The following is a 23,387-nucleotide window of genomic DNA, read 5'->3' on the forward strand; positions in this document are numbered from 1 at the left end:
TTTTATCTGAGTTGCTGCTATGTGGTATGGAATATCCCTTTGGTCAATTTGGGTCAGCTGGCCTGGTTGTGTTCCCTCCCAGGATCTTTCCCACTCCCAGCCCCTTGATTGGGGAAGGAATGTTAGAGGGAGAGCATAGCCCAGCAGTGGCCAAAACACTGGTGTGGTATCAACATCCTTCCAGCTACCAATGCAAAGCACAGCACTGTGAGGGCTGCTAAGGAAAACATGAACTCTATCTCAGTCAGACCCACTAACCCAGTCCAAGAAAAAAGAGGGTTTTCCTCAGAGGGACACTGCTCAAACCTGCAGTTCCCTTCCCAAAAGATCTTCTTAAGCCAGAGCCAGAAGGCTAAGGCGCATGACCATCCCCACCTACAGCAGAGACTTCTAGACAAAAAAAAACAAACAAGGAAGGATCGCAAAGCCAGGAAAAGCACAAGCAATAGTAGGGAGCCAAACTCTGTACCTTAATTATAGAGCTGCTCCCCTGAGAAATGGAGGTCGTTGGTACCAGTCCTTGCTTTCAGCATAGATTACAGTTTTTTAATTCACTGACTCCTTAAAGCAAAACACACTATCCAGGGGCAGGGCTATAGGCAAGGTATTAATTCTCCTTACTTACTAAATTCTTTGATTTTTTAAAGCACAAGGCATTTGTACAGTTGTTAATAACATGCTGCAAATGCCCAACAGCTCCAACCAGGAGAGAGAATGAATGCTTTGTTATTCTAGGAAAATGGATGTGTATTTTTACTGTAGTCACAACAAAGGAAGCTTCAAGCATTTCTCTATATGCCAGTTGGGTTGTTTTTCTCATGACAGATATTCATCTGTCTACAGACTGTAATGTCTTTCTATGTTCATTTGTGATGCATTCTGACAGCTTTTCTACAGTTAAAATTTGATATTTCAAGAAATCCATTCACAGTCTGGCTTTGAATATAGCACGTGCAGTTATTTCAGCTTCCGCATCACTTTCCATTTTATTTTCAGAAAACTTTGGTTAGCATATTTTTCTACATGTGTGAAATTTCAAATTGGAAAGGACTTGTTTCAATTCTTCTTCTCTTAATGGAAGCTTGTCATCTCTTCAAAAGATAGAGGAAACGGGGTATGACTGAGAGTTAGATTCCCTTCCTACTTACTGCTACTTCTGGAAAATCAGGTGTTTGGAAGGGAACACATGATGTTGTTCCAGCATGAAGTAGGATTGCCAGAGGTCAGACTGAAACTAGGGACATTGCACAGCTCCTCCAGCTAACCTACCTACTGCTGGTGTTCAGATGTTGACACAAACTCCAGCTTTTTTTTTTCATAGAAACAAGCCTTGAGGTAATCGGGCACACAAGATTAACAGCTAACACTTGTAATAAGGACTGCAACAAAGAAACACTAAAAGCAAAGTTAAAAAAGGGCAAAACTACAGTCTCTGTGAGAAATTTAAGGTTTAAGATTTCTAAGTTTTAATGGCAGAATTTATCAAACTCTGAAACTTTTTCTAACTGCTTGTGTCTGAACAGAATTCTAGTGTAATTTCCTTGCATAAACAATCTTAAAAATCTGTGTTGAGTCCTCCTCTTGTTCACAAAGTTCAGTAGCATTATTTAAAAGGATATTAAAGTTCTGTAGGCACTATTTAATTTGTCATTTCTTTTTTCTTTCTCAGCACCTCTGTTCAGGTCAGGAAGAGGAGCTTGGTGAGAAGGGAGGATTATGGATGGAGGATTATGGATTTAGGATTTTATCTCTGCAGGTCTTTTGTTTTGAGACTGCACTTTAGTACCTGGATTGTCTGTTTTGGTGTGAGAGAGGCAACTTTTTGTCTAGGAAGATGACAGAACCAATAGGACATATGAATTCACAAGCCAGAAGCTTTGTGTGGGTCTCTCATAAGCAAGGGACAATTTTGCAGGCATCTGATAGCCTGAGAGAAGTAGAAATCCATAGAGATAGGATAGCACAGAGAATTCACAGAGAAAAAGAAAGCCTGTTTATGAAATATGTTTCCTGAAAAAATACATTTAAAAACTTGTATTATATATATTTATCCAATATATAAAGACAAGTACTGTGAGTTAACAGAGAAAGAAGGCTTATGGTCCCTAAACCAACACAAGACATGCAACTACATGCAGAATTCATGTCTGGAATACTAACATTATGTTCTTTGCTTGGGGGTCTGGAGAAATGTGTCATGGTTGTCTTTTGGCCTGAGTATATTTCCCACGAATCAAAGGTGCAAAGAAGTGGGTGAGGCAAAAGGACAGACCGGTGCACACCCAAGGCTCGCCCTGACATACCAGATATATGTTTGGACTTGGGACTACTGCAGAGGCACTCCTGTGTTCTGGTGTTTACCCCGTGAGATTGCTTGATTTTGCTGGCACGTAACAGAAAGGTGCAGCTGGTGCTGTGAGGAAAAGCACAGCACAGTGCCCTCTCCAGCACTAACTTGTCACCTACACTGGCCAGGTAGGGAGTTGGAGCTGTTGGGTGACTGCAGAAGGACACCCTACAGTGCCAAGTGGAATGGTCGTACCAGAAGCAACCCAAAGAGGGCATACCACTGCCTACAATTCTATAAACATCCTGCCTGCATCCATGCTGAATGCACTTCCATTCTTGTGAAAATACTCAAAGAACAGTAGAACTACACTGTGTTTTAAAGGACAAAATGTCACAGCTTGGAAGGCAGAAGCACTTGGCAGAGTTATCAGCATCTAGAAGAAATGTGTTTGAGCATTCCTAGCACAAATGTGTTCTCGGGTACTCTGTCCTGCAAGACAGAGGAATCTGCCAGGTTCTGTATACTCAGGCCATAATGTACCAAAAAGCTTAAACATGTTTTTAATTGCAAACAGCAAGCCTAAAGCCCAAAGTTATACATAGTGAGAGCCATGCTATTGAACTGAGGGAAAGAACCCCCAGTATTTCACAAGGTCAACCCTTAGCAAAATTGGACCTTAATTTCTTGAAGTACCATAATTGTTCATGTGTCTTTGAGCCTCGAATTTGGAAATGAGGGTGACTGTTATTTCAAGGTGTATGACTCAGGCCCTGAGTAACCAGAACAAAATCAGAGACAAGTGAGAATTAGAAGCACAAGGGATACTGTGGGGGAAGAAGCGAGTGACTGAGTAAGAGGGTTCCCTGAGGTGAACTCCATGCCACACTACCTGCAAATGCTTATAACTCACTCCTATGGCATTCTTTTCATTGCCACCTTTATTACCAGATAACCTAAGTGTCATTTATGAAGCACCTGGGGACAAGAAATACTTGTGATCCCAGCCTGGCCACATTCCCTCCTACTGTAGTGACTACACAGCTCTTCCTGGGATGGGGGCAGGGCAAGGCAGGCATTAAGAAAGGAATTTGGTGAGGGTAAAAGAAATGAAAACATGGAAATTATTCTCCTGTCATGACACATTCTGAGGTCTGTAAAGATGCGACAGATTGTACTGGTTGCTTTTCATATTCTGCATTCCAATGTGCTTTTAGCATATATGCCTTATGTGCTCAAGTTCATGCCTACAAAGCAGCTTTTAACGAAGCAATGCCAATGCTGGCATTGTCATTTGCATAACATATGAAATTTTGACAGGCAGCGTGGAGCTGAGCAAGGTTCTGTGCCTTTACAAGGCACAAGAAAAAGGTTCTAACACAAGAAGTTAAAAGTAAACAGGTAAAAAACCCAGAATAATTTCCAAAATACCCTGGATATCAGGGATAAATTTATCTTAATTGTGAACTCTTGTCAGATTACTTTCATTGACTGCCACCTATCCAGCATAAGCTGGCATGGTAAGACTGCATGGCTTTTGATGATCTTTTGTCAGTACTATGTTGCAGCTTGAGCTAAAAAGGAGAGGTGATATAAAAAGGAGACATAATATGAACTATAGTTAGGATTTTCCACTGGAGGGGACTTTGGTGTGAATTTAACATGGGAATCACCTTAGAAATCAGAAAGGTTTGGGCTGGTGAGGACCCTAGCGGCCATCCTGTTCCAACCCCCTGCCATGGGCAGGGACACTTTCCACTGGATCAGGTGGCTCAGTGCCCCACCCAACCTGGCCTTTGAGACATTGTCTCTGGTTCTTCAATGACAGTGCTGTTGAGTGGCTTCCTCCCTTTTGAAGCAGATAAGGCGGCTCTCTAAAGAGCTCCCTCGGCTACCTGAAAGCATCCACATGAGTCACTACTGAGGAATGTCTTTTCAATGGGCTTTTAGTACCTATGCTGGTGCATGATCAAAACTACAGAAACAACTCTTCACCTGGCCTGTCACTAACACTTGAGACACTCATCTACAGACAGTAACTCTGCCAGCACTTAAATGACAGCAGAGTTTCTTTCTGCATGATATGCTAATATCCAAATAAATGGCAGAGCCCTGAAGTAGAGATCCATGCGAGGCCAGTTTCAAAAAGGATAGACCACTACTTGATTGTATTCTTTCCCAGGCTTAATAGCTCTGAACTCTCCCCTCAATTCACATGGAACCAGCACTGTTAGTAGTTTGTTAGATTTCAGAATGTCCCGTGGGATCTTAGTTGGCTGCTGAGCATAAGTAATTCTGTAATTGCTTTTGGAAGAGTGCATCATACTGTTTTCTCAGCTGCCAGTAAAAACTTTCCTCAGTTCTCCCAAGACTTTTCTTTCATAAGGAGTTTTACTTCTGTCCATCTCCAACTACTAGGAGAGAAATCACTATTTTTATTTTTTGCTCATGTAGGTTTCTAAATAAATCTTCCATTTTATCTTCATCCTAGAACTCAGTCCTCACAACTAATTTAAGCCAGGTACCTCTATTTCTGGCGGGTGTTCTGCTCTTTCTGAATCTCAGGACAGAAGCTGATGTCAGCTGCAGGTATTTGAAAACCTGTCTGGAAGTTGCATTAAGCAGGTGAAAATCTGAGGAGCATCTTGGAGATTAGAAGATGAACTCACCCAGTTAAAAGACAGGTGACCTAGTCTAAATGTGAAGAGATGACAGCTTTATCTTTAGCAGGCAATGGGGCACAATAAAATGATGAGGGAGATGTGGGAAGAGATTCATTCTAAGTAAATTACAACTCCTATCAGCCTAGCTGGAATTCAGCATGTGGGAGAGCAGGGACTGCAGCTGTCATCATTGCCCTTGGATTTTTTGTGAGGGGAAGTAAACAACTCTAAATTTCAGCCTGGCTTCTACAGAAGCTAGTGTGGGTGTCCCAGTAGTTTTTTGTAAACAGTTTACAGCAGGAACCACCCGGAAAATGAGATTTTTTTTTTCCAAATAAACAAGTTTAACTTAATGAAGGCTCAAAATTACTATGTGCTGGGGGGTTACCCCAGGAGTCTCATTATCTCTAATTGGATGTTTTATTTCATGAAGTAGTCAGCATTAACTTTTAGCTTGGTGAGGAAAAAATCTCATATTTAATTGCCTCAAAATTTTCCTTTATTCCTGGGAAGACTTGACAGGACTGTAAATATCCCTAGTGGCCAAACTGTCAAACAAGCTTTTCCTTTTCAAAGGACTCTTTCTTTCTTTTTCTTTCTTTCTTTCTTTCTTTCTTTCTTTCTTTCTTTCTTTCTTTCTTTCTTTCTTTCTTTCTTTCTTTCTTTCTTTCTTTCTTTCTTTCTTTCTTTCTTTCTTTCTTTCTTTCTTTCTTTCTTTCTTTCTTTTTCTTTCTTTCTTTTCTTTCTTTTCTTTCTTTTCTTTCTTTTCTTTCTTTCTCTCCCTCCCCTCACTATCCAGGGCCAATTTTGGTTCTCTTTCCCACTCAACACCTCCTACTTCATAGGCAGCACTGGTCCCCACAAGCCCTTCAGCAGACTAAAAGCAAGGACTGCTTTCTGCCTGGGTGACTTCCTGTCTTGAGGGCTCTGTGCCCAAATTTACACCAAAAGAAATCAGTGTAACTCAAGTTTAATATAGCTCAAAGCAGAGCTAATTCTGTGCTGAAACAGTCTGGAATGGCATATCAAACTCTGGTTTTGGTCATATGTACTAGTGTTTCACACTCCTTCCCCCCAAAAAATAAGCTCATAGTATTATCTATTTTTATCTCATCTATAATCCTATTCTAAAATTACATCAGTTAGGCAAAGCCACCTTTTTCATTTCCTGTCGTATCTCATTGGTCTAAAATTGCTATCCAACATAAGCAAGTAGGAAAACATAGATTTCTTTTTAAATGGAAATAAGAAATGGATGACTTATCAGACACATTTCAAAATATTAATGGTGTAAAGACATCTTGATAAATGAGGGACAATTATTCTCATCTTACCAGACCAAAGTACAGCTGTGAAATCCTTCCAAACAGTGCTCAAGATGTCTGATTTCTATTTTAGTTGATATTTGGCAGAAAGGATTTTATTTTTACATTATTTAAGGGAAGTGGAAATGAGTATTTGTTCTGTCCTTTTTCTTTCTTGCTCTTCTTGCTTCTCCTCCTGCCCTTTTATTTGTAGTGATTGCAATGCTTTATTACACATGGTCCTGAGAGCCATCAGGAGTTATGTATTTTCTTAGTCAGTATATTTTTTCTTATTATTTTAAGGTGTGGTAAACCCAGCTGTTGCCAACTGAACACTTGATTTCTAGTGTCTGGAATGTATAAATTAGAAGACAGCTGAAAAAACCACTGTAGCCCAGAAAAAACACAGATTTTAACTGAAGCACAGACCTGCTTTGGGCTTCTTAGGTGAGATTCTCTACAGCTCAGCCTCCTTGTTCTAAAGTGATCCTCTAGTTCATGAAAAAAAAAAAAAAAGGTAGGAATACCTGAAGTTAAGGAATCACAGTATTATGTTGGAATAAAAGGCTTTGCACTAGAGGAATCCTAGGTCTGAGTTGCACTGAATTATGAATAAGAGAAGAGGAAGACTTTACTTTTCAGCAGTAGCCCACAGTCCCTTGAAATGAGTTGTAACTAAAGCCATGCTCTGAAGGCTTGGTTCCATATGATGAGGTTAGAGTTCACTCTCTAACACAGAAGGAAATGAACACCCTCTCCCAAATTAAATATTCTTCAGTCTGGTTATTGAGTTGAAGTGGTTCATGGACCATATGGCAAACACCAAGGAGGAGCTAAGGGTGGGTGAAAATCTGCAGTTGGGACATGAGAAGTTAGCAACCTCTCAGCTTCTTGCCCTTGGTGAACTACTAGATCAGATCAGCTGCTCCTAGACCTGTCTAGAGGAATCAGTTTGCTCTGCAGATCATCACTTCAAGGCCCATTCTAGAACAGAAAAGACTCAACTGAAAAAGATAAAATAAGCTATTTTTGCTTATGCAAGCAGGTTCTTAACAATAATTCCAGTATACCATTGAACGATAATCTGAAATGAAAGAGCTCAGAAATGTCTAATAAACTCACTATGCAAAGATCCATGTATGGCCACAGAAAATAAAATGTTCTCAGACTACTGGAGAAATTTGGGAACAAAGCTTAGTTATTCAGGAGGGGCGTGATCTTTAAAGAAGCAGGTCTGGCTCAAAACCAACACAACTATGAACAAAGTTTAGCCAGGGGAAAGTAGGCGAAAAGCACTGAAGAACTGAGGTAACAGAGGAACCAACACTGGAGGACCAGAGGCTCTGTTGTTTTCACAGGCAAATGTTTCAGAACAGAATAATTCAGCAAATTATTCACTCAGTCTTAAAGTAATCAGCCCATGGGACTTGTTTGGGGCATGAGCCCATTTCACCCAGCCTTTCCCTTTGTCCTGAAGGAGATGACCCCTCTGACATGGTCTGCATGACTTTCTGTGTCTTGGCACAGGCAGGCATTCCCTGATACCTCTGGTGTCACCTCTGGTGTCACCCTGTCCTCCCACACAGAGGCATGAGCACATTTAAGTCTCTGCCTATTCCACTGCACTCCCCAGCCATGGCTGGATCGCCAGGGCAAGGACAAGGAAAGCACTGGGCAGCACAAAGCAGACAGTTGTCCATGTTGCCTGGAAGAGGGACAGAAATTTGAGTAGGGAGAGAAGGGTGGCTGCTCCAGGGAAAGATGGGTGGTATTTGGCCTGGGAGTAGTACTGCTGTGAAGAGGAAGGGAGGGAACAAGCTCCCAGGCACAAGGAGAATGAAAGATCAGGCTACAGAAATCACCTATAACAGATACTCATACCTGTCAACTTTGGGTGTCCTGTTAATGCTGCAAGCTTTTAGCTCAAGTGAAACCAGAATTATTGCCCTGAAATACAGCACAAGTAGTACAAGTCAAAATAATTCAGATGTCAAAATGAGTATGAGGAAGAAAATGATTTAGTGGAAGGACTGCTTTGTTTTTGATGTCACTATTTCTTTCTATTTATGCACCCATACAGACACTAACAAATCAGTGAACTGGATGCACAAGCAGATACCATCACTGATTACATCTTTCCCTGAACAAAAGCAAGGAAATAGAGGAGGGAAAAAAAAGCAAGCAAAAGTTATTTAAAAGGCAGAACTATTTGATGAGATTTTATCTGCTATGCAGTTTAAACAGAATTCCCAAATGATTTACAATCAGAATGTTGAGGGTTGTTGGGCATTGCAAAGGAATTTTAAATAACTCCTGTTGGCAAAGATTTTTTCTCAGAGTTGCCAAATCTCATTGCTTTATCACAAGTCTCATAATGTTGAATTGCTTACTTGAATCACAATCCAAAGAATTACTGACTAATGAGTTTCTTGCCTTATTTTTTTCTTCTTTAAATAAATGTAAATTTCTCAGGAACACACTTATTGCAGAAGGTAACAGATAATCAGAGTAAATGCCCGAGCAGTCAGAGATGTTATTGTTCATGTAGGGTAGTATTGTTCATGCAGGCCTTTCAGGCCTTTCTCTAATCAGGGGAGAAGAAAATTGCTGTTTACAGGCAGCTGCCTACTGACAGCGAAGGACGCGGGGTCTGGGGCTCCCTGTTGTTCTGTGGCAGTGCTTGCCATGGCTAATAAACCCTGGCCCCAGATTAGCTCTCACTCTGTACTCCCTCATCTTTCCTCCACCCTGCCCTCCCAGGGTCTTTCCACATTACTGAAACTTTCATGAATATAAAAAAATTCCACTGGCTTCACTGTGACTCCACCCAGAAGGAGCAGCCCGCTTCACCGTATAGAGCAGCTATAATTAGAAAATCCCCACAACACAGCAGTACTTTTTCATCCTGACTCAATTGCTGGCAGGGCTGGGGCAGGATTTGTGCCTATTACCTGCCCTGATCATTGTGTGTAGAGGTCTGTGATGGACACCGAGCTGCCTTCAGGGACACGCAGGTGTGAACTGGCAGTGTTGCCTCCAGTCATATATGGGACAGCCAGCCCAGGTAAAACCCTGGTCTTGGTCTGATTTAAAGCTTTTTTGATGTGCTTTCACTATCGGGCACTTAACCTTCTTTGATTGTCAGTAAAACACCAGATATATAAATGTCTAGAGGAGACGTGTCAGGACAGAGCCTGGTGCTTCTCAGTGGTGTCAAGCAATAGGACAAGAGGCGATGGGCAGAAACTGATACACAGGAAGCTCCACCTGAACATGAGGAAGAACTTTACTGTGTGGGGGACCATGTGCTACAACAGATTGCCTAGAGAGGTTGTGGAGTCTTCCTCACTGGAGATATCAAGAACCCTCTGGATGCAATCCTGTGCAGCATGCTCTAGGACAACCCTGCTAGAGCAGGGAGGTTGGACCAGATGACCCCCTGTGGTCCCAACCTGACCCTTTCTGTGATTCTGGGATTTCATCCTCCATCTGATTAAAGGCACCTGAGGGATTTTTGGACACCAAGACTCTGAAAAACTGAACCCCCGAAGATGTAATTCAGTTACACACTTCACCTGCAGTCTGTTTTCTGTGCCTTTAGCATAAATCACTGTCATCTGGAGGCACTTTGTGGGGACCCGGGGACTCCACAAATGCATTCCAGTTGGAATGGCTGACTTCTTTTCATTGATGACTACCAATAGGACAAGAGGTCACAGTCTTCAGCTGCACCAGGCAAGGTTTAAGTTGAACATTAGGAAGATTTTCCTCACAGAAAGGGTGGCTAAACATTGGAGGTGTCACCATCCCTAGAGATGCTTAAGGAGAGACTGGACGTGGCCCTTAGCGTCGCGGTCTAGCTGACATGACACTGTACAGACTCCATGATCTCAGAGGTCTTTTCCAACCTAAATGATCCTGTGATTCAAAGAGCAACAAGCGCAGATCCTCGCGCAGCGACCCGGCCTCAAGACAGGGCGGTGACAGATGCGCATCAGGCCTCGACGAGGCACAAGCGCCCTCCTTTCCTTTTCCCTCACATCCCCGTCCCCTGGGACGAGCCCCGCCGCTCCCCGCCGCATTCCCGCCCCCGCGGGAAGGGATCCGCCCCTCCGCCCCGCGCATGCGCGCGCCGCCTCGCGGCTGCAGCCCGTCCCTCCGCCGCCGGGGGCGCTGCCGCGCGCCTGCCCGCGCCGGCCGGGGGCGGTTCCCGCTCGGGTCCGCGCCCGGATCGCGATGGCGGCGGCGGTGGCAGCAGCCGGGGCAGGAGCAGCGGCGGGCGGGGGAGGCGGGGAGCGGAGCAGCACCCGGGACCGGCTCCTGGCGGCGCTGGAGGATCTCGAGCTCTTGGCCAGGTATCGCGCTCGGCCCCCCGTCGGCCCCGGCTGGCGGCGGGGCACCGGGGGCGGGGTGAGGGCTCCCGGCGCGGTGCGTGCGCGGAGCCGGCGGCGGGCGGAGCGGCAGCCCCTGAGGGTGGATGGGAGGGGCCCGGCGCGGCTGGAGCGCTGGCCCGACCCGCTTGGGTTCGCGTTTTCCTGCTCTCTGGCCGTCCGCAGGCCGGCTCTACGGGTGAGGGGCTGGTGCTGCGCCGGGATTCGGCCCGGCCCTGCGCAACGCTTCCCGGCGCTCGTCCCAGTGGGAAAGCATCGGCGGTTTGCAGAGAGAAGGAGCAGCTTCCTTTTTCTCCCACTTGCCTTTGTCACTTGGTTGACACCTGCGTTTTCTGTGAAGTGCACACTTACACGCCGATTTTTGGCATTTTATTAGTCACTAAAAAATTTGCTTAAGTCAGAAATATGTAGCTGGTGTTGCATGACATCAGCTATTCTGGTCACTGCCTGTATTAGTGCTACATTCATTCCAAGTAGGCTGCAGAGCTCCTCATCAGAGTGATAGAAATGCTCAGATACTTAATCCAGGGTCTTGAGTCCTGGCTGGTAATCCCCGTCCAAGATGTCAACCATGTTGTGGAGGCACAGCTGGCAGTGAAGTTCAGAGAGTTCCTAATTATTTACCACACCTCAGAGAGAGCAGGAGCTTAGGAAAGCATTTTCAGAGGGAATAACCTGTGCTATCCATGTGGCTCGCTCGCTCAATGATTACCAAGAGGAGGATAAGTTATTGGTGAGTTGCTCTCCTTGTGTCTGGTTAAGCTTTATCCTCAGTCACAGATTTTATTGTGACATAGGGGTTGCTGGAGAGCATGTGTTTATGGAAAAATGAAAACAAACTTGTTCCTTATCTAGATTACTAATTTTTTTGGAACGCTGGAGCTAGTGCTCTACCACAGTGAAGCCACAGCAATGCTCAGCAGCATTTAGAGAATGTTCCTATTGATCGGCAAAGTGTTGCAGCACCCTGGGGGTAGGCCTTTCTCTGTCACAGTACTGGTTTGGTGGTAGGGGCAGAAATTAAGCCACATGTCCAATCTGTAGCCTTTCTGTAGTTTTGAATCTACATCTGTGCATTATGTGGGTAACACAGGGCAGAATTACAGCACCCTGTGACATCACTCTTGATGGTGGTACCTGACTTACTTAAAATGGATTTGCTACTGCTCAGTGTTGGTCAGATGGAATAAAGCTTTAGTAGCAGTGACAAGTTTCCTTATTCTCTAGTTGTTTATAATCATAGTAGTGTTCAGGAGTGACCAAGAGATATAGACCAAGATCAGAGCTTTACTGGGTTTTTTTGAGACATTTCTGGCTCCACTGCTATATTACTCACACACCCCACTGAGCTGCTTACACTGGACCAAGCAAATAATCAGGACTTCCAAAGGCAGTGTCTCCAGATAGACAGTTACTCATGCTTAGGGTTGAAGTGCCATTCAGAGCCTTAGAAGCCAAATAACTTTGCTGAATTTACAGAAAATGCCTTTTTACATCATGGTACCCAGAGGTTCTTGGTCATTTTTCAGAACAGTGGCAGAGTATCTGGATATCTGGAAGAGTGATCAAGAAGTCTGTTTGAGAAGCACTTCTAGCACCAGAATATTACCAGGGTTCTTTTTTTTTTTGTGTGTGTGCTTGATGCACAGCTAATATACCATCGTGGAAATACTTGTTGTAAAAGTAGTTCCATAACAGACTCTGTTAGTATTTGAAAGTGTAGACTTAGTTGCTCTAAATTACAAGTATATTGGGGGGGAAATGGAGAAAAGTAGAGAGTAAAACAGTGAAGACCCTCTTGCAACAAACAAAGGTAGTAGAAGAAGGATCTGAGTGCACTTCATTATGCCGTTTCTTCTCTCAGCTTCTGTTTATATCTTTTATGGTTTAACAGGAACTTAGCACATTTCTTGAGCTCAAATACATGGGGGCTTCATGAGCTCAAATAACAAAGAAGAAAGTGTGCTTTCTTGGTTGAAAAATCCCTGTCCACACTGTACTATAAAATATAAAATACTCAGGCCCATGAATACTTTCATAATGATACCCATACTCTGGGTAATTTTGGGATGACTTGATGTGAGAATGCCCTCGAAAATTATTCAAACTGAGTTCTCCTTTCAGGGAACTAATTGAAATTTTGGCAATTTCAAGAAACCAAAAGCTTCCACAACCAGGAGAGGAGAGCCAGGTAAGCTGACTTTCTGAATTGTGTTTCTTTGGGTAAGCATAATGCTTTACTTCTAACTTTTTTCCATTCTTTTGTTTGTTCTTATTTTCTCCCTTTGTCCATGCCTATATTCGAGTTAATGGCCATGATGGGGCTTTGGCCCTGCTACAAAGGCATTATTGGTTCTCCTGTTTTTTATTCATGTGCTTCATAGGCTGTGTCTGCAAACAGGAAGAAATTTTGTTTCATTTTTCATTCAAACAAAAATATTCCTATGGATGCCATTTGCTCTTCTTTGTAGCATGACTGGGGGTGTGTTGTTGCTCTAGCCAAATTAAAAGTTCTACAAAACTGTTGTTCAATAGATCCTGGAACTGCTGATTCAGAGAGATGGAGAGTTTCAAGAGCTAATGAAGTTGGCAGTTGATCAGGGAAAAATCCATCATGAAATGCAGCTTTTAGAAAAGGTAGTAGAAAAGCGGGATAATGATATTCAGCAGCTGCAGAAACAGCTTAAAGAAGCAGAGCACATACTGGTAAGTTCATAATGATGTGTTTGCTTTTGAGCATCTCCTTGTAGAAGAGGTGGTTCTGGGCAAAGTGGTGTTGTGTTAGTTTGAGAAGATTTAAATATTTAAAACTTCATAAGAGCTTAGTGGTTTGGGTTTTTTCTCAGTAGTCAAACACTATTTAGTTAGCATGGTATTAAGTTGTCTTTTTTTATAATGGTAATTTGCTTCTAAATCTACTTTATTTCAGTGTATTTTGAAAATGTTCACAGAAGTTTCTCTTCTAAAATGCAATTTAATTGAAGGGTTTATTCACAAAGCTGACTTTATGTATACGTTTGTAAATTAAAGATGCATTGAAGGTTTGGTTTCCTTTGTGGGTTTTTATTTTTTACAACTAGGCAACAGCTGTTTATCAAGCAAAGGAAAAACTGAAATCAATTGAAAAAGCACGAAAAGGTGAGTATCCATAATTGTACATACTCTGTAAATGCAATTCTAAAGAAAGTTGTTAGTGAGCTCAAATTGGGCCTTTTTTATTTTTTTAAATTCTCCCATCACAGATTTCAGATGCTTTGTGTGTAAACAAATTGCTATTTCATTATGAAACTGTAACGATTTCCTCAGAATAAAAACAGTATTGAATTATTTTTTTTTGTGGCAAACATATTTTAATATGAAAGTGTCTCAGCAGTCTTCTTGGACTGATAATAGTATATCTGATTACCTGAGTGCCTTACCAGATTGCCTCAGGAGGTTTGCTAAGGAAAAGAAGAGAATGTTTGTGTGTATATGCACTGCATTTTGAAAGACTGACTAGCTGGTGGTACTAGATTGTAATTGTACAATTCCTGCCATTCTGTGGCACTTGGTTTTTTTTTTGTTTTTTTTTACGGTGTCTTCTATCATTTTGTTATGCCTCTTTCATCTAGAAAATCAAGGAATTTAATTAAGTTTCTATTAATCTAATACAAGCACATATTTGGAAAGAGTCTTCTGGGTACAGTCTATAGTTACTAAACAACCAAATAAAACTTCTTTGCTACAGAAAATTCTATAGTAAAGCAGGAGCTGAAGTTTTAGACATTTTTTTTGTGCTTGTCAAGTACACTTGTTTAAGAGATTGTTTGTGGTTTTCATGAGGTTGGAGAACCATTGATATTGAAGGTGTTTTGTACTTGTGTGTGTAAAATCAGTTCATTGCAAAGCTCTTTGCATAGATTGAGCATCTTCTAAACAGTCATTGCTTTTGAACCAGGCTCTTACAGTTTGGCAAAATCACATTTCCAGTCTTTTAGATACTGGTGGCGAATATTCTGAAATAATTAAATCTCTTGAGAATGCAGCAACATTTTTTTCCATTCTTCCAGGTGCCATTTCCTCTGAAGAAATAATTAAATATGCCCATAGGATCAGTGCTAGCAATGCTGTTTGTGCCCCTCTGACATGGGTACCAGGTAACTGTTGTGTTTATGACAGTAGATTTTTTTAAAATAATAAATCATGGTTAATATCTGCTCTTAAAATGTTTTTGTACAGCGATAAACACCAGGGTTTATTATAATAACAGAGTTTTCAGCTGTTACATCTCATATTTAATTCTAAATATTTTGTTTTATCTAAAATTGATATCCAAAATCCTGTGGACTTCACATATATCTCCAAAAGGTTATGAAACTCTCTGCTTTCATTAACAGACTGGCCTCCTCTGTTCTTCCTTGTTTGCCTTTTTCCCCTGAATGTTTACCCTGATTATAAGTCAAAGCCAAGTATGTGAAAGGCTTTTCTATGTGTTTGGTTGTGTTTCCTCTTGCCCCTTACAATATTCTTTCACAGAATGTTAGTATAAAGTGGAGCCAGTAGCAGAACTTTTGCTATTACATGTTTCAATTTTGGGTACTACCCTCTTTGTCCAAATTGAAAATGTGTTTGATCCAATTCCTGTCCTTGCTGTTTAGCTGTGAAGTAGCAGGGTGAGCAAAAATATCTTTTAAACATGATGGATGATGGTTTTTTTGTTTTTTTTTGGTTTTTTTTGAGTTGCTTTGGGTTGTTTGGGGGTTTTTTAATATGCTTTTTCTGCCAAGTTTGAGTGAACAAACAAAGTCTGAGTGAAAGACAGACTTGGATTTTAATAAAACAGGTGTGATGCTCATTACTCATTCAAGCAACCAGAGTGTGGGGTTTTTTTGTCGTTAAACTAGGCTCTGAAGCTAAAGCTAATGTCTGCAAGACAATTGTTAAATATTTCAAAGCATTCTTTTTCCTTTTTTCTTAAAGGGGATCCACGTAGGCCATATCCTACAGATCTGGAAATGAGAAGTGGTCTCTTGGGTCAGATGAACAACCCACCCACCAATGGAGTCAATGGACACTTACCAGGGGATGCACTTGCAGCAGGCAGACTGCCAGGTAAGTGAAACTCAGTTTTGTTGTGTTTTTCTTTATTGTTTATAGAGTCACAGCAGTTATACATTTCCTTTAGCAAAGGCAAATCAGAGGTAAAGCAATGAAAATGGTGGTTGATGTTGTTCCCTAGCAGTGAATACCTAGTAAAGAAAGGTAATTAGAAGTTGCATATTTTTTGTGTATGTTTTAGTAGAGCCCGTTCTGGCTTGCTCCTTTGCCTTAGAGGATGCAGACTTGATCCATTTACTTTTGAGTGCTGTCTCTATAAGAACTGAAAGGAATTTTCAGGAATTTTAGGAATTTTCCTTGAGAAGCTGGAAAATGTGGGATTTAAACTCCTCCAGGAAAATTCTTAATTGAGTCTTGGGCTCCTCTGTCAAGTTAAACACTCACACAACTAGACTGTCAAGGTAAGAGGGAAACATTGATTTACAATAAAGTTAAAGCTGCCTGACCATTTTGCCTAGGGATGCTGAATCTGTTGGTGTGTGGAGGCATGTCCTGAGAATGCTAATTATGGGATCTAGTCCTTTTGGAGACTCCTGCAGAGATGTCCAGTTACTGAGTCCTTAGTGAATGTGCAGACCAGTTTCTGGACTGCTCAGTAGCCTCCAAACTTCGAGGCTGCTTAGCACACACATTCAGCCTGGTTTAATAGCAGACTGGTTCTAGCATTGAAGCATGGCCACACAATGTAAAACACTAGCTTCCATTCTGAGCTGCTTTTCAGGCATATTTGGATAAAGCCTTTTTCTTTGAATTTTTATGGTCTGCCTGAATTTTTTTTAATCTAATATTTTAATCTATTTTTGCATACTGACAGACTGTGATAATTTTCATTACTCACAGTAGTTGTGAATGCTAAATCAGTTCAAACTGTGCTTTGAAGATGAAAAGCTCTGTATTGAGTTATATGAGTTATCAAGAGCCACCTACATAAATGGGCCTCTCTGGCAGAGCAGACTTTTACAATTATAGAATTGCTCCATCATGAGATGTTTTCCAGCTGTTACTGGAGGTTTAATCTGTCCAAAATTTAGAAAGGATTTCAAGATTTGTTTTGATTTTAAATTGAAGTTCTGGTTGAGCTGTCATGTTGTATTTGTCACTATACAAAACTGAAAGTTTTCCTGATGATGCCTCTTTTTTTCCAGATGTGCTTGCTCCTCAGTATCCTTGGCAGTCAAGTGATATGTCAATGAACATGCTACCTCCTAATCATAGTAATGACTTCATGCTGGAGCCTCCAGGACACAATAAAGAGAATGAAGATGATGTGGAAGTTATGTCAACAGACTCCTCAAGCAGCAGCAGTGACTCAGACTAGGTACAAGGGGGACAGTATCCCTAGTAGACCTTTCCTGTGGTGAGGGTAGGTTAGATGCTGTTTGTCACAAACTGCAACATCCTTTTGTTACACCAGCAGCCCTATGTAGTGAGAAGATAACAGCTGGCTCAGAAATAGTGTGGCTAATTTAAAACCATGGACTACAGACTTCTTTTTTTCCTGTTGGATGTTCTGGGAGCTGGGAGAAATGTCTGGGAGCTGTCTGCTGGGGGAGAGATGTCAGATTTTCAGTGATTGTGTAAATGTATGTTTACAAGAGATGTGTAAATATATATTTATATATATGTATTTACTATACATTAGACAGCATAAGTTCCTGGGAAAAAATGTGTAAGGGGAATCCCCTTGTATGTTTGTTAGTAACTTTACTCTTTTGATGCCTTTTCTATGCCACAGAAATGAAACATGAAGTTTGTAATGTATCTTTTTTTTTGTTACTGCCTAAATATGTGTTCTTGATCATCTGTGTATCAAGGACAAAAAAATTGGCAATAAGTGTAATAAAAGAGTTTGTAATTATTGTAATATATAACGAATGATTTGTCATAAATAAACTCAGCTTTGATCTAACTTCAGTTTTCCAAACTTGAATCTTAGATGAGTTGACATGTAACTTCAATACTCAGCACATTTTATCCCAGTATGTGGTTGAATTCTGATTGAGTTTCAGAAGTTTGTACTCCATTTTCCCTTATGCAAAATGCCCAGTCAGCATTAGAAGCAGCTGAGGAGTCAGAAGTGGAAAGCCTGTCCTTCCTTTTCAGGTGAGCCCTTCCAGGTACACACAAAGCTGGGCAGACCCTGAACCAGGGAGTGTCCACCCACAAGGCTGCCCCAAATACTTGGTTAAGTGTCCTGGGACCCTGGAGGTGACAGACTTTGGGGCATGCTGCAGGTTTAGCTCCTTTCAGATCAAAGTGCTCAAGGATTTTTTTGTTCTTGTCATCTATAATTTCTTCAGTTCTTTGAACCTGCTAATTTGTTTACTTTCGCAACTATATTTCCTGCATCAGCTGCGATGTTATTTTGTCTTTCCAAAGGCACTTCCTTGGCTTTCCTTTCCTAGTTCTGTTTTGCTTAAGGAGTCATTTTATGACAGCTGCTTTTCTCTTATGTAACCCTCTGATAGAATTTCAAAACGCATGTGAACTGTTGCTCCTGGCAGTTAAAGGTTTCTGTCCTGCAGCACAGCTTCTTGCAGCATAGATCACAATTCTCTTCCCATTTTGTAGATTCCTCACAGGAAGTATCTAATGAATCAGGTAATTCCTCCTTTGCTCAAGTAATCTTTCAAACATTGCTGCCAGTAATGTTGCCACCTGTGATCAACCTGCACAAATCCCACAAGGATGTAGAAAGAACAGTCACATTCAATCACATAATATGGGGCAGTGGGTTTTGTTTTCAGAGAAATGGGGAATTTGGTTTTGTCTCAGCTGTTCCTTTTTGAAGTATTTTCAGTTATTAAACTTACCACTTTCACATAAAGTTATTCATATACATGCATATTGTAATCTTTATTCAGTATCATGTTTTCCTCTTGAGTGCTTATGTCCAATGTCTTTCCTTTTTAATTTACATTAATCCAAATACATGTGCCCTGTCTCAGTCAGTCTAGTTAACCTTGCCCACCCCTTTTCTAGCTCACATTAGTTTTTGTCTTAAAACATGTGTGATCAGAATCATACACAACATTACAAAATGGAGTTTCTTAACGCTTTGTATAATGGGATTGGTATTTTCTTTCTAAATGCCACTCTCTTAACACACCACTGACACAGTTCACCATCCTCTTTTATCTTCTACCTTACAAGGACATTCTTGAAACAGAATACAAAAATACGTAATTAAAACTCATGGGAAGTGTAGTGTTACAGTCTACCCAAAACTCTTCTATGGCTGTATCTATGTAATTCACCAACTGAAATATTCTGGTGGTGGGTGATTGTTTCCAGACATAAGAGGGAACTGAAGCAATGACCACTTCTTTTTCTGGCTTGTTAGTTACTCTGTTAGGGGATTAAGTGAAACCAATGTATTACATCTCATAAATAGGTAAGGCAACAGCTCTGCCCACTGTTCACTTAGCATAAAATCAAACTCAGGGTATTAGATGCATCCTAATCAGATTCCTTGCATCAGTGCTCCAAACTGTATACAGTTCAGGAGTATGTTTCTCAGTGCTGGCTAACTATAATACCATTTTAGGTGAATTCTGTCAGTTACAAACAGTTTAGTGAACCATGATATAGTAACTGAGTGTTCTGTTATTCAGTGGCTTAGATATGTACATAATAGATTTTCCTATTTAGCAAAAGTACCAAAAATCAAAGTAAAGACTTAGTTGAAAGGACTGAGTCTTGGCAGCTAAAATCGACTGAGAACCACATTTTCTGCAGGGGTGGGAAATATAAATGTGTGATACATACAAACAAAGTTATTTAAGTTGGGGATTGTTGACAGCTGGTTGCAGTAATGCACTGTAGTCTTTTAATCTGTCCATTTTAAAAAGATATAGAAATGCTGACATATGGAGATACTGTTTCTGTCCTCATTTCAGTGTCTACTTGTGTATTTACAAGAAATAGAATGTATATAACCACTAACAAAATATGCCAAGAAAATATTGCATGATTGACCATTTTACACTGGTCCCCGTTTTCTCATCAGGACCTAAATGTTTTCTAAAATTTAAAATTGTACTAAATAATTTAATTTTTTTCTTCATTATTCTTTGTGACAGATGGGCAGGACATCTGTCAACTCTTCCCACAGCTTCTTTGTTGACAGCTGAATGGAATAATTTTCAGTGTAGATAAGGTTGCTGGCAGGAACCAAATCTCCACTTTTTAATAGAAAACTAAGCTTTTTACAAAGTTACAGTAGCAAAGGAATTTTTGGTGAAATTTCCCGTTTCAAGACTGCTGTGTAACGTTATTTCTTTCTTCACTTCAGAGAACGGGTGTGTCTGTCCTAAGGGAAGTTGCACATAATTAATACTTCAAACTCTAAGCAGGAGGATTGCCAGGGGCAGTAGCATCCTTATGCCTCATCACTCTGTCTGTTTCTCAGCAAGAAGAGCCATCTCCATTTAAAAAAAAATATGTTCAAAGTAAGAAAGAGCTTTACATCCCTCAAGCTGATTTCTTTTAAGAACTGAGAAGTCAATAAATAATTTCAGGCAATTTTAATTTCTCAGTATTGTGCCTGTATTTTATTCAAAAGAAATTAAAGATATCTTACATTTTTGTACAATGAGTATATCTAAAGGAAACAGACCAGAGATGTGCTATAAAACAACCCTGGCAAGAAAAAAAAAGAGCCAGCTAGTGATTTATTTAAAAGTTGTATCTTAAAATTAATCACTGATGTCTTAGTGACAACAGCTGGAAAAGAATCAAAATTAGTTACAGATTCTAGAAAAATTAAAACTATGAACTCCTTGGATTTATATGTACTGTTGGGTACTGTAATTTCATTCACTAACAACTTAGTTATTTAATAAGTCAAACTGAAAATTCACAATTTTACCAAATCTTAATAGTCAGCCATACAGAGCTACACCCATGTGTGCAGTTTAATACTGACAACTCTTTTTAGCCACTAAGTATGATTTTTGCCATGGAGCTACACTTAGAAATGAGATTCGTGTCAGCCTAGTAGAGTAGGCACCTCTCCATTCTAAGAGTTCAGTAACAAATTCAGATCAGTTGCAGAGATCTGAGACATTTCTGCAGATAAACTCAATGTAACAGAGGCTCGAAACAGAACTCTTATGAAAACAACTGGCAAGGAAGGTCAGGGAATTTTCATTCCCTCCAATAAGTCATGACAATCTTTTCAAGAGTATTTATAAGACTCTTGATTTTCAAGGGTATACTGCTGTCTGTAGGGAAAAAAGGCATTGTCTATTAAATGCAACTTTTGTTCATGACGGTAGCTTCCTAACTGAAGCTAAGAGACAAGGCTAAGTTTTAAAATTGGTCCAATAATTACAGGAAAGCAGGTTTAAATTAGTAAGTTTTGCTGCAACTGTTTTGAAGTGAGTAAGCTTCCCTGGCTAGTGCTGATTTCCAAATGGCTGGTCATCAATATAAAGACTAACTAGATAAATCACTGTTTTCTGTAAAAGAAAAAGTTAATTATTAACTACTAAACCTAGAAATGGGTCTGGAATGAGAGACAACTGTCATGTGAAATATGGGAAAAGTACTAAAACAGTTGGCATGTTCTTCTTTGGGAAAGATAGTATTTTCACATGGGCAGGTTGAGCATATCTTTTTTCTTCTACACCAAAAAAGTAGGTCTGTCCTTCATAATATACAATTTGTTTTTACTCTAATTGGTGACTTCCCGTGTACCCCTTTAGATGATCGAGCTCTTCTGTAAAGGGATTGTAACCTTGCTCTCTTAAACAGCGTAAGGCCCAGAACAGCTGATCTGCTGGAGGAAATTCATCCCATTTGACCCATTCCCAGCCTGTAGAAAAAAAAAAAAAAAAAAAAGAAAAAATCAAAGTATAGAGTTAAGTAAGACAGGACCCAAGGAAACAGCATGAAGCTGTGGCAGGAGAGGTTTAGGCAGAATGTTAGGAAAACGTGGTGGGCCACTGGAATAGGCTCCATAGTGCAGCCTGACAAGCTCAAGGGGTCTTTGGACAACTCGGGCACAAGGTGGGATTGCTGAGGTTGCCCTGTGCAGGGCCAGGAATGAGATTTAATGATGCCTGGGGGTCCCTTCCAACTCAGGATATTCTTTGTTTCCGTGATACAACAATTCTTCCTCTACAAGTTTAGATGGATCATACAGAAACTACCAATACAAAGTCAGGTTCTCTGTTGCATATAGAGTCATTTTGCCTGAGCAGCTTTTTTTGTTTCCCAGAGAAGCTGTGGATGCCGCATCCCTGGGAGTGTTCAAGGCCAGGCTGGATGAATCTCGGAGCCACCTGACCTAGTGGGAGGTGTCCCTGCCCGCGGCACGGCGCTTGGAGCTAGATGATTACTCACCCTCGTTCTTGTCGGGCTCCTGGTTGCGCGGCTCGGCACCCGGCTCGGCCTCGCCCTTCATGAGCACGGTGACATAGTGGTAGCGCTGGGACGCGCACACCGCGTTCACGGCCGACGCGAAGCGCACGTGGCGCAGCGGCAGCGCCGCCTCCTCCAGCGTCTCCCGCGCCGCGCACTCCGCCAGGCTCTCCCTGCGGGCGGGCAGGCAAGGGAAGGCAAGGCACGGCACGGCACGGCACGGCACGGCACGGCCGCCTCAGGGCACGGTGGGGCAAGAGGAGGGCAGGGTGGGGAGGGAGGGAGGGAGGGAGGGCGCGGGGCTCCTACCCGAACTCCAGGTGGCCTCCGGGGAGCTGGTAGGTGCCGGCGCCCAGCGCGCCTTTCCGCTTGCCCAGGAGGACGCAGCCGGGGTGCGCGGTGCTGGTGACCACCACCCCCACGCCGACCCCGGGCCGCCGGGGCTGAGCCGCCTCCTCGCCCATGGCAGCCCCGGGCCCTCGGCGAGGCTCCGTCCCGCCGCGGGCAGGCGGGGGCGGATCCGCCAATGGGGGTTCGGGATCCTGGGTTTTGGCAGGCCTTGGCCGGGGGTGTGTCCGGAGCGCGCGAGATGCGCGCGGTGGTGACGTCGCCGGTGAGGAAGGTGGCGAGGTTCCAAGGCAGGCTGGAGACAGAGAGGTGCCCTGTCCTGCTGTTTGCCTGGTGTCCTTGCCTCTCAACGCGCAGGGACTTGTGAGGTCACCGGGAATAGAAGAGGCGTTTGAGCAAGCGAGAGGCAGATGAAAACAAGCAAGATACGACTCGGTTTTTGAAGGTCAGGGAGCCAGTCGGTCTCTATTGCAGGCTTGTTCAGAATTTAAAAAGTGGCCCTTCTTTGGTTAGCCCACTGTTTCTGGTCTGTGAAGAGTCTGACTCTGAAGTGTCACGTTGGAATTATTTAAAAAGGAAGCTACAAACTTAACTGAATAGAGCTCCACAGACAGAATAACAGTTCCTGACTGATAAAAAAGAAATAAAAGTTTCTGCTGGCAAATACTTACCTTCATTCTCACATTTTTAAAAATTACAGAGATATGTAGAATACAAGATACAAGCTTTCATTTTCTTTATAAACAACAGTAAAGTTTGTCAGATTTTCCCCTTTTTCAGCCTATTGATCACAACAGAGAGAAGTTTTTTTATTTGCAGACCTTTCAAATTGGTTTTGGGTTTTTGTTTGTTTGGTTTTGGGGATTTTTTTTGGTAAGGCTTTAAAATATCTATGTACAGATGTTTTTATTTACATATGAAAGTCACAGGG

At 41.8% G+C, this 23,387-nt stretch overlaps 2 protein-coding genes across 2 annotated transcripts; one reads left to right on the top strand and one right to left on the bottom strand.

Moving 5' to 3' along the window:
* Window positions 1-10,459: 10,459 nt before the first annotated feature.
* On the top strand, window positions 10,460-17,651 carry MED4 (mediator complex subunit 4). The gene is made up of 7 exons (XM_059839031.1): window positions 10,460-10,609; window positions 12,770-12,836; window positions 13,181-13,351; window positions 13,726-13,783; window positions 14,695-14,781; window positions 15,605-15,736; window positions 16,888-17,651. Exons 1-7 carry the CDS (start codon window positions 10,491-10,493, stop codon window positions 17,058-17,060), a joined length of 807 nt encoding a protein of 268 aa, XP_059695014.1. The 5' UTR covers window positions 10,460-10,490; the 3' UTR covers window positions 17,061-17,651.
* Window positions 17,652-18,570: 919 nt separating this feature from the next.
* Window positions 18,571-23,061, bottom strand: NUDT15 (nudix hydrolase 15). Its single transcript, XM_059839032.1, has 3 exons — window positions 22,418-23,061; window positions 22,091-22,281; window positions 18,571-21,560 (listed from the first exon to the last, which is right to left on the bottom strand). The coding sequence occupies exons 1-3, from the start codon at window positions 22,570-22,572 to the stop codon at window positions 21,415-21,417; spliced, it is 492 nt and encodes a 163-aa protein (XP_059695015.1). The 5' UTR covers window positions 22,573-23,061; the 3' UTR covers window positions 18,571-21,414.
* Between the last annotated feature and the right edge of the window lie 326 nt (window positions 23,062-23,387).

The sequence above is a fragment of the Haemorhous mexicanus genome, chromosome 2 (genome assembly GCF_027477595.1).
Source record: "Haemorhous mexicanus isolate bHaeMex1 chromosome 2, bHaeMex1.pri, whole genome shotgun sequence".
Taxonomy (NCBI): Eukaryota; Metazoa; Chordata; class Aves; order Passeriformes; family Fringillidae; genus Haemorhous; species Haemorhous mexicanus.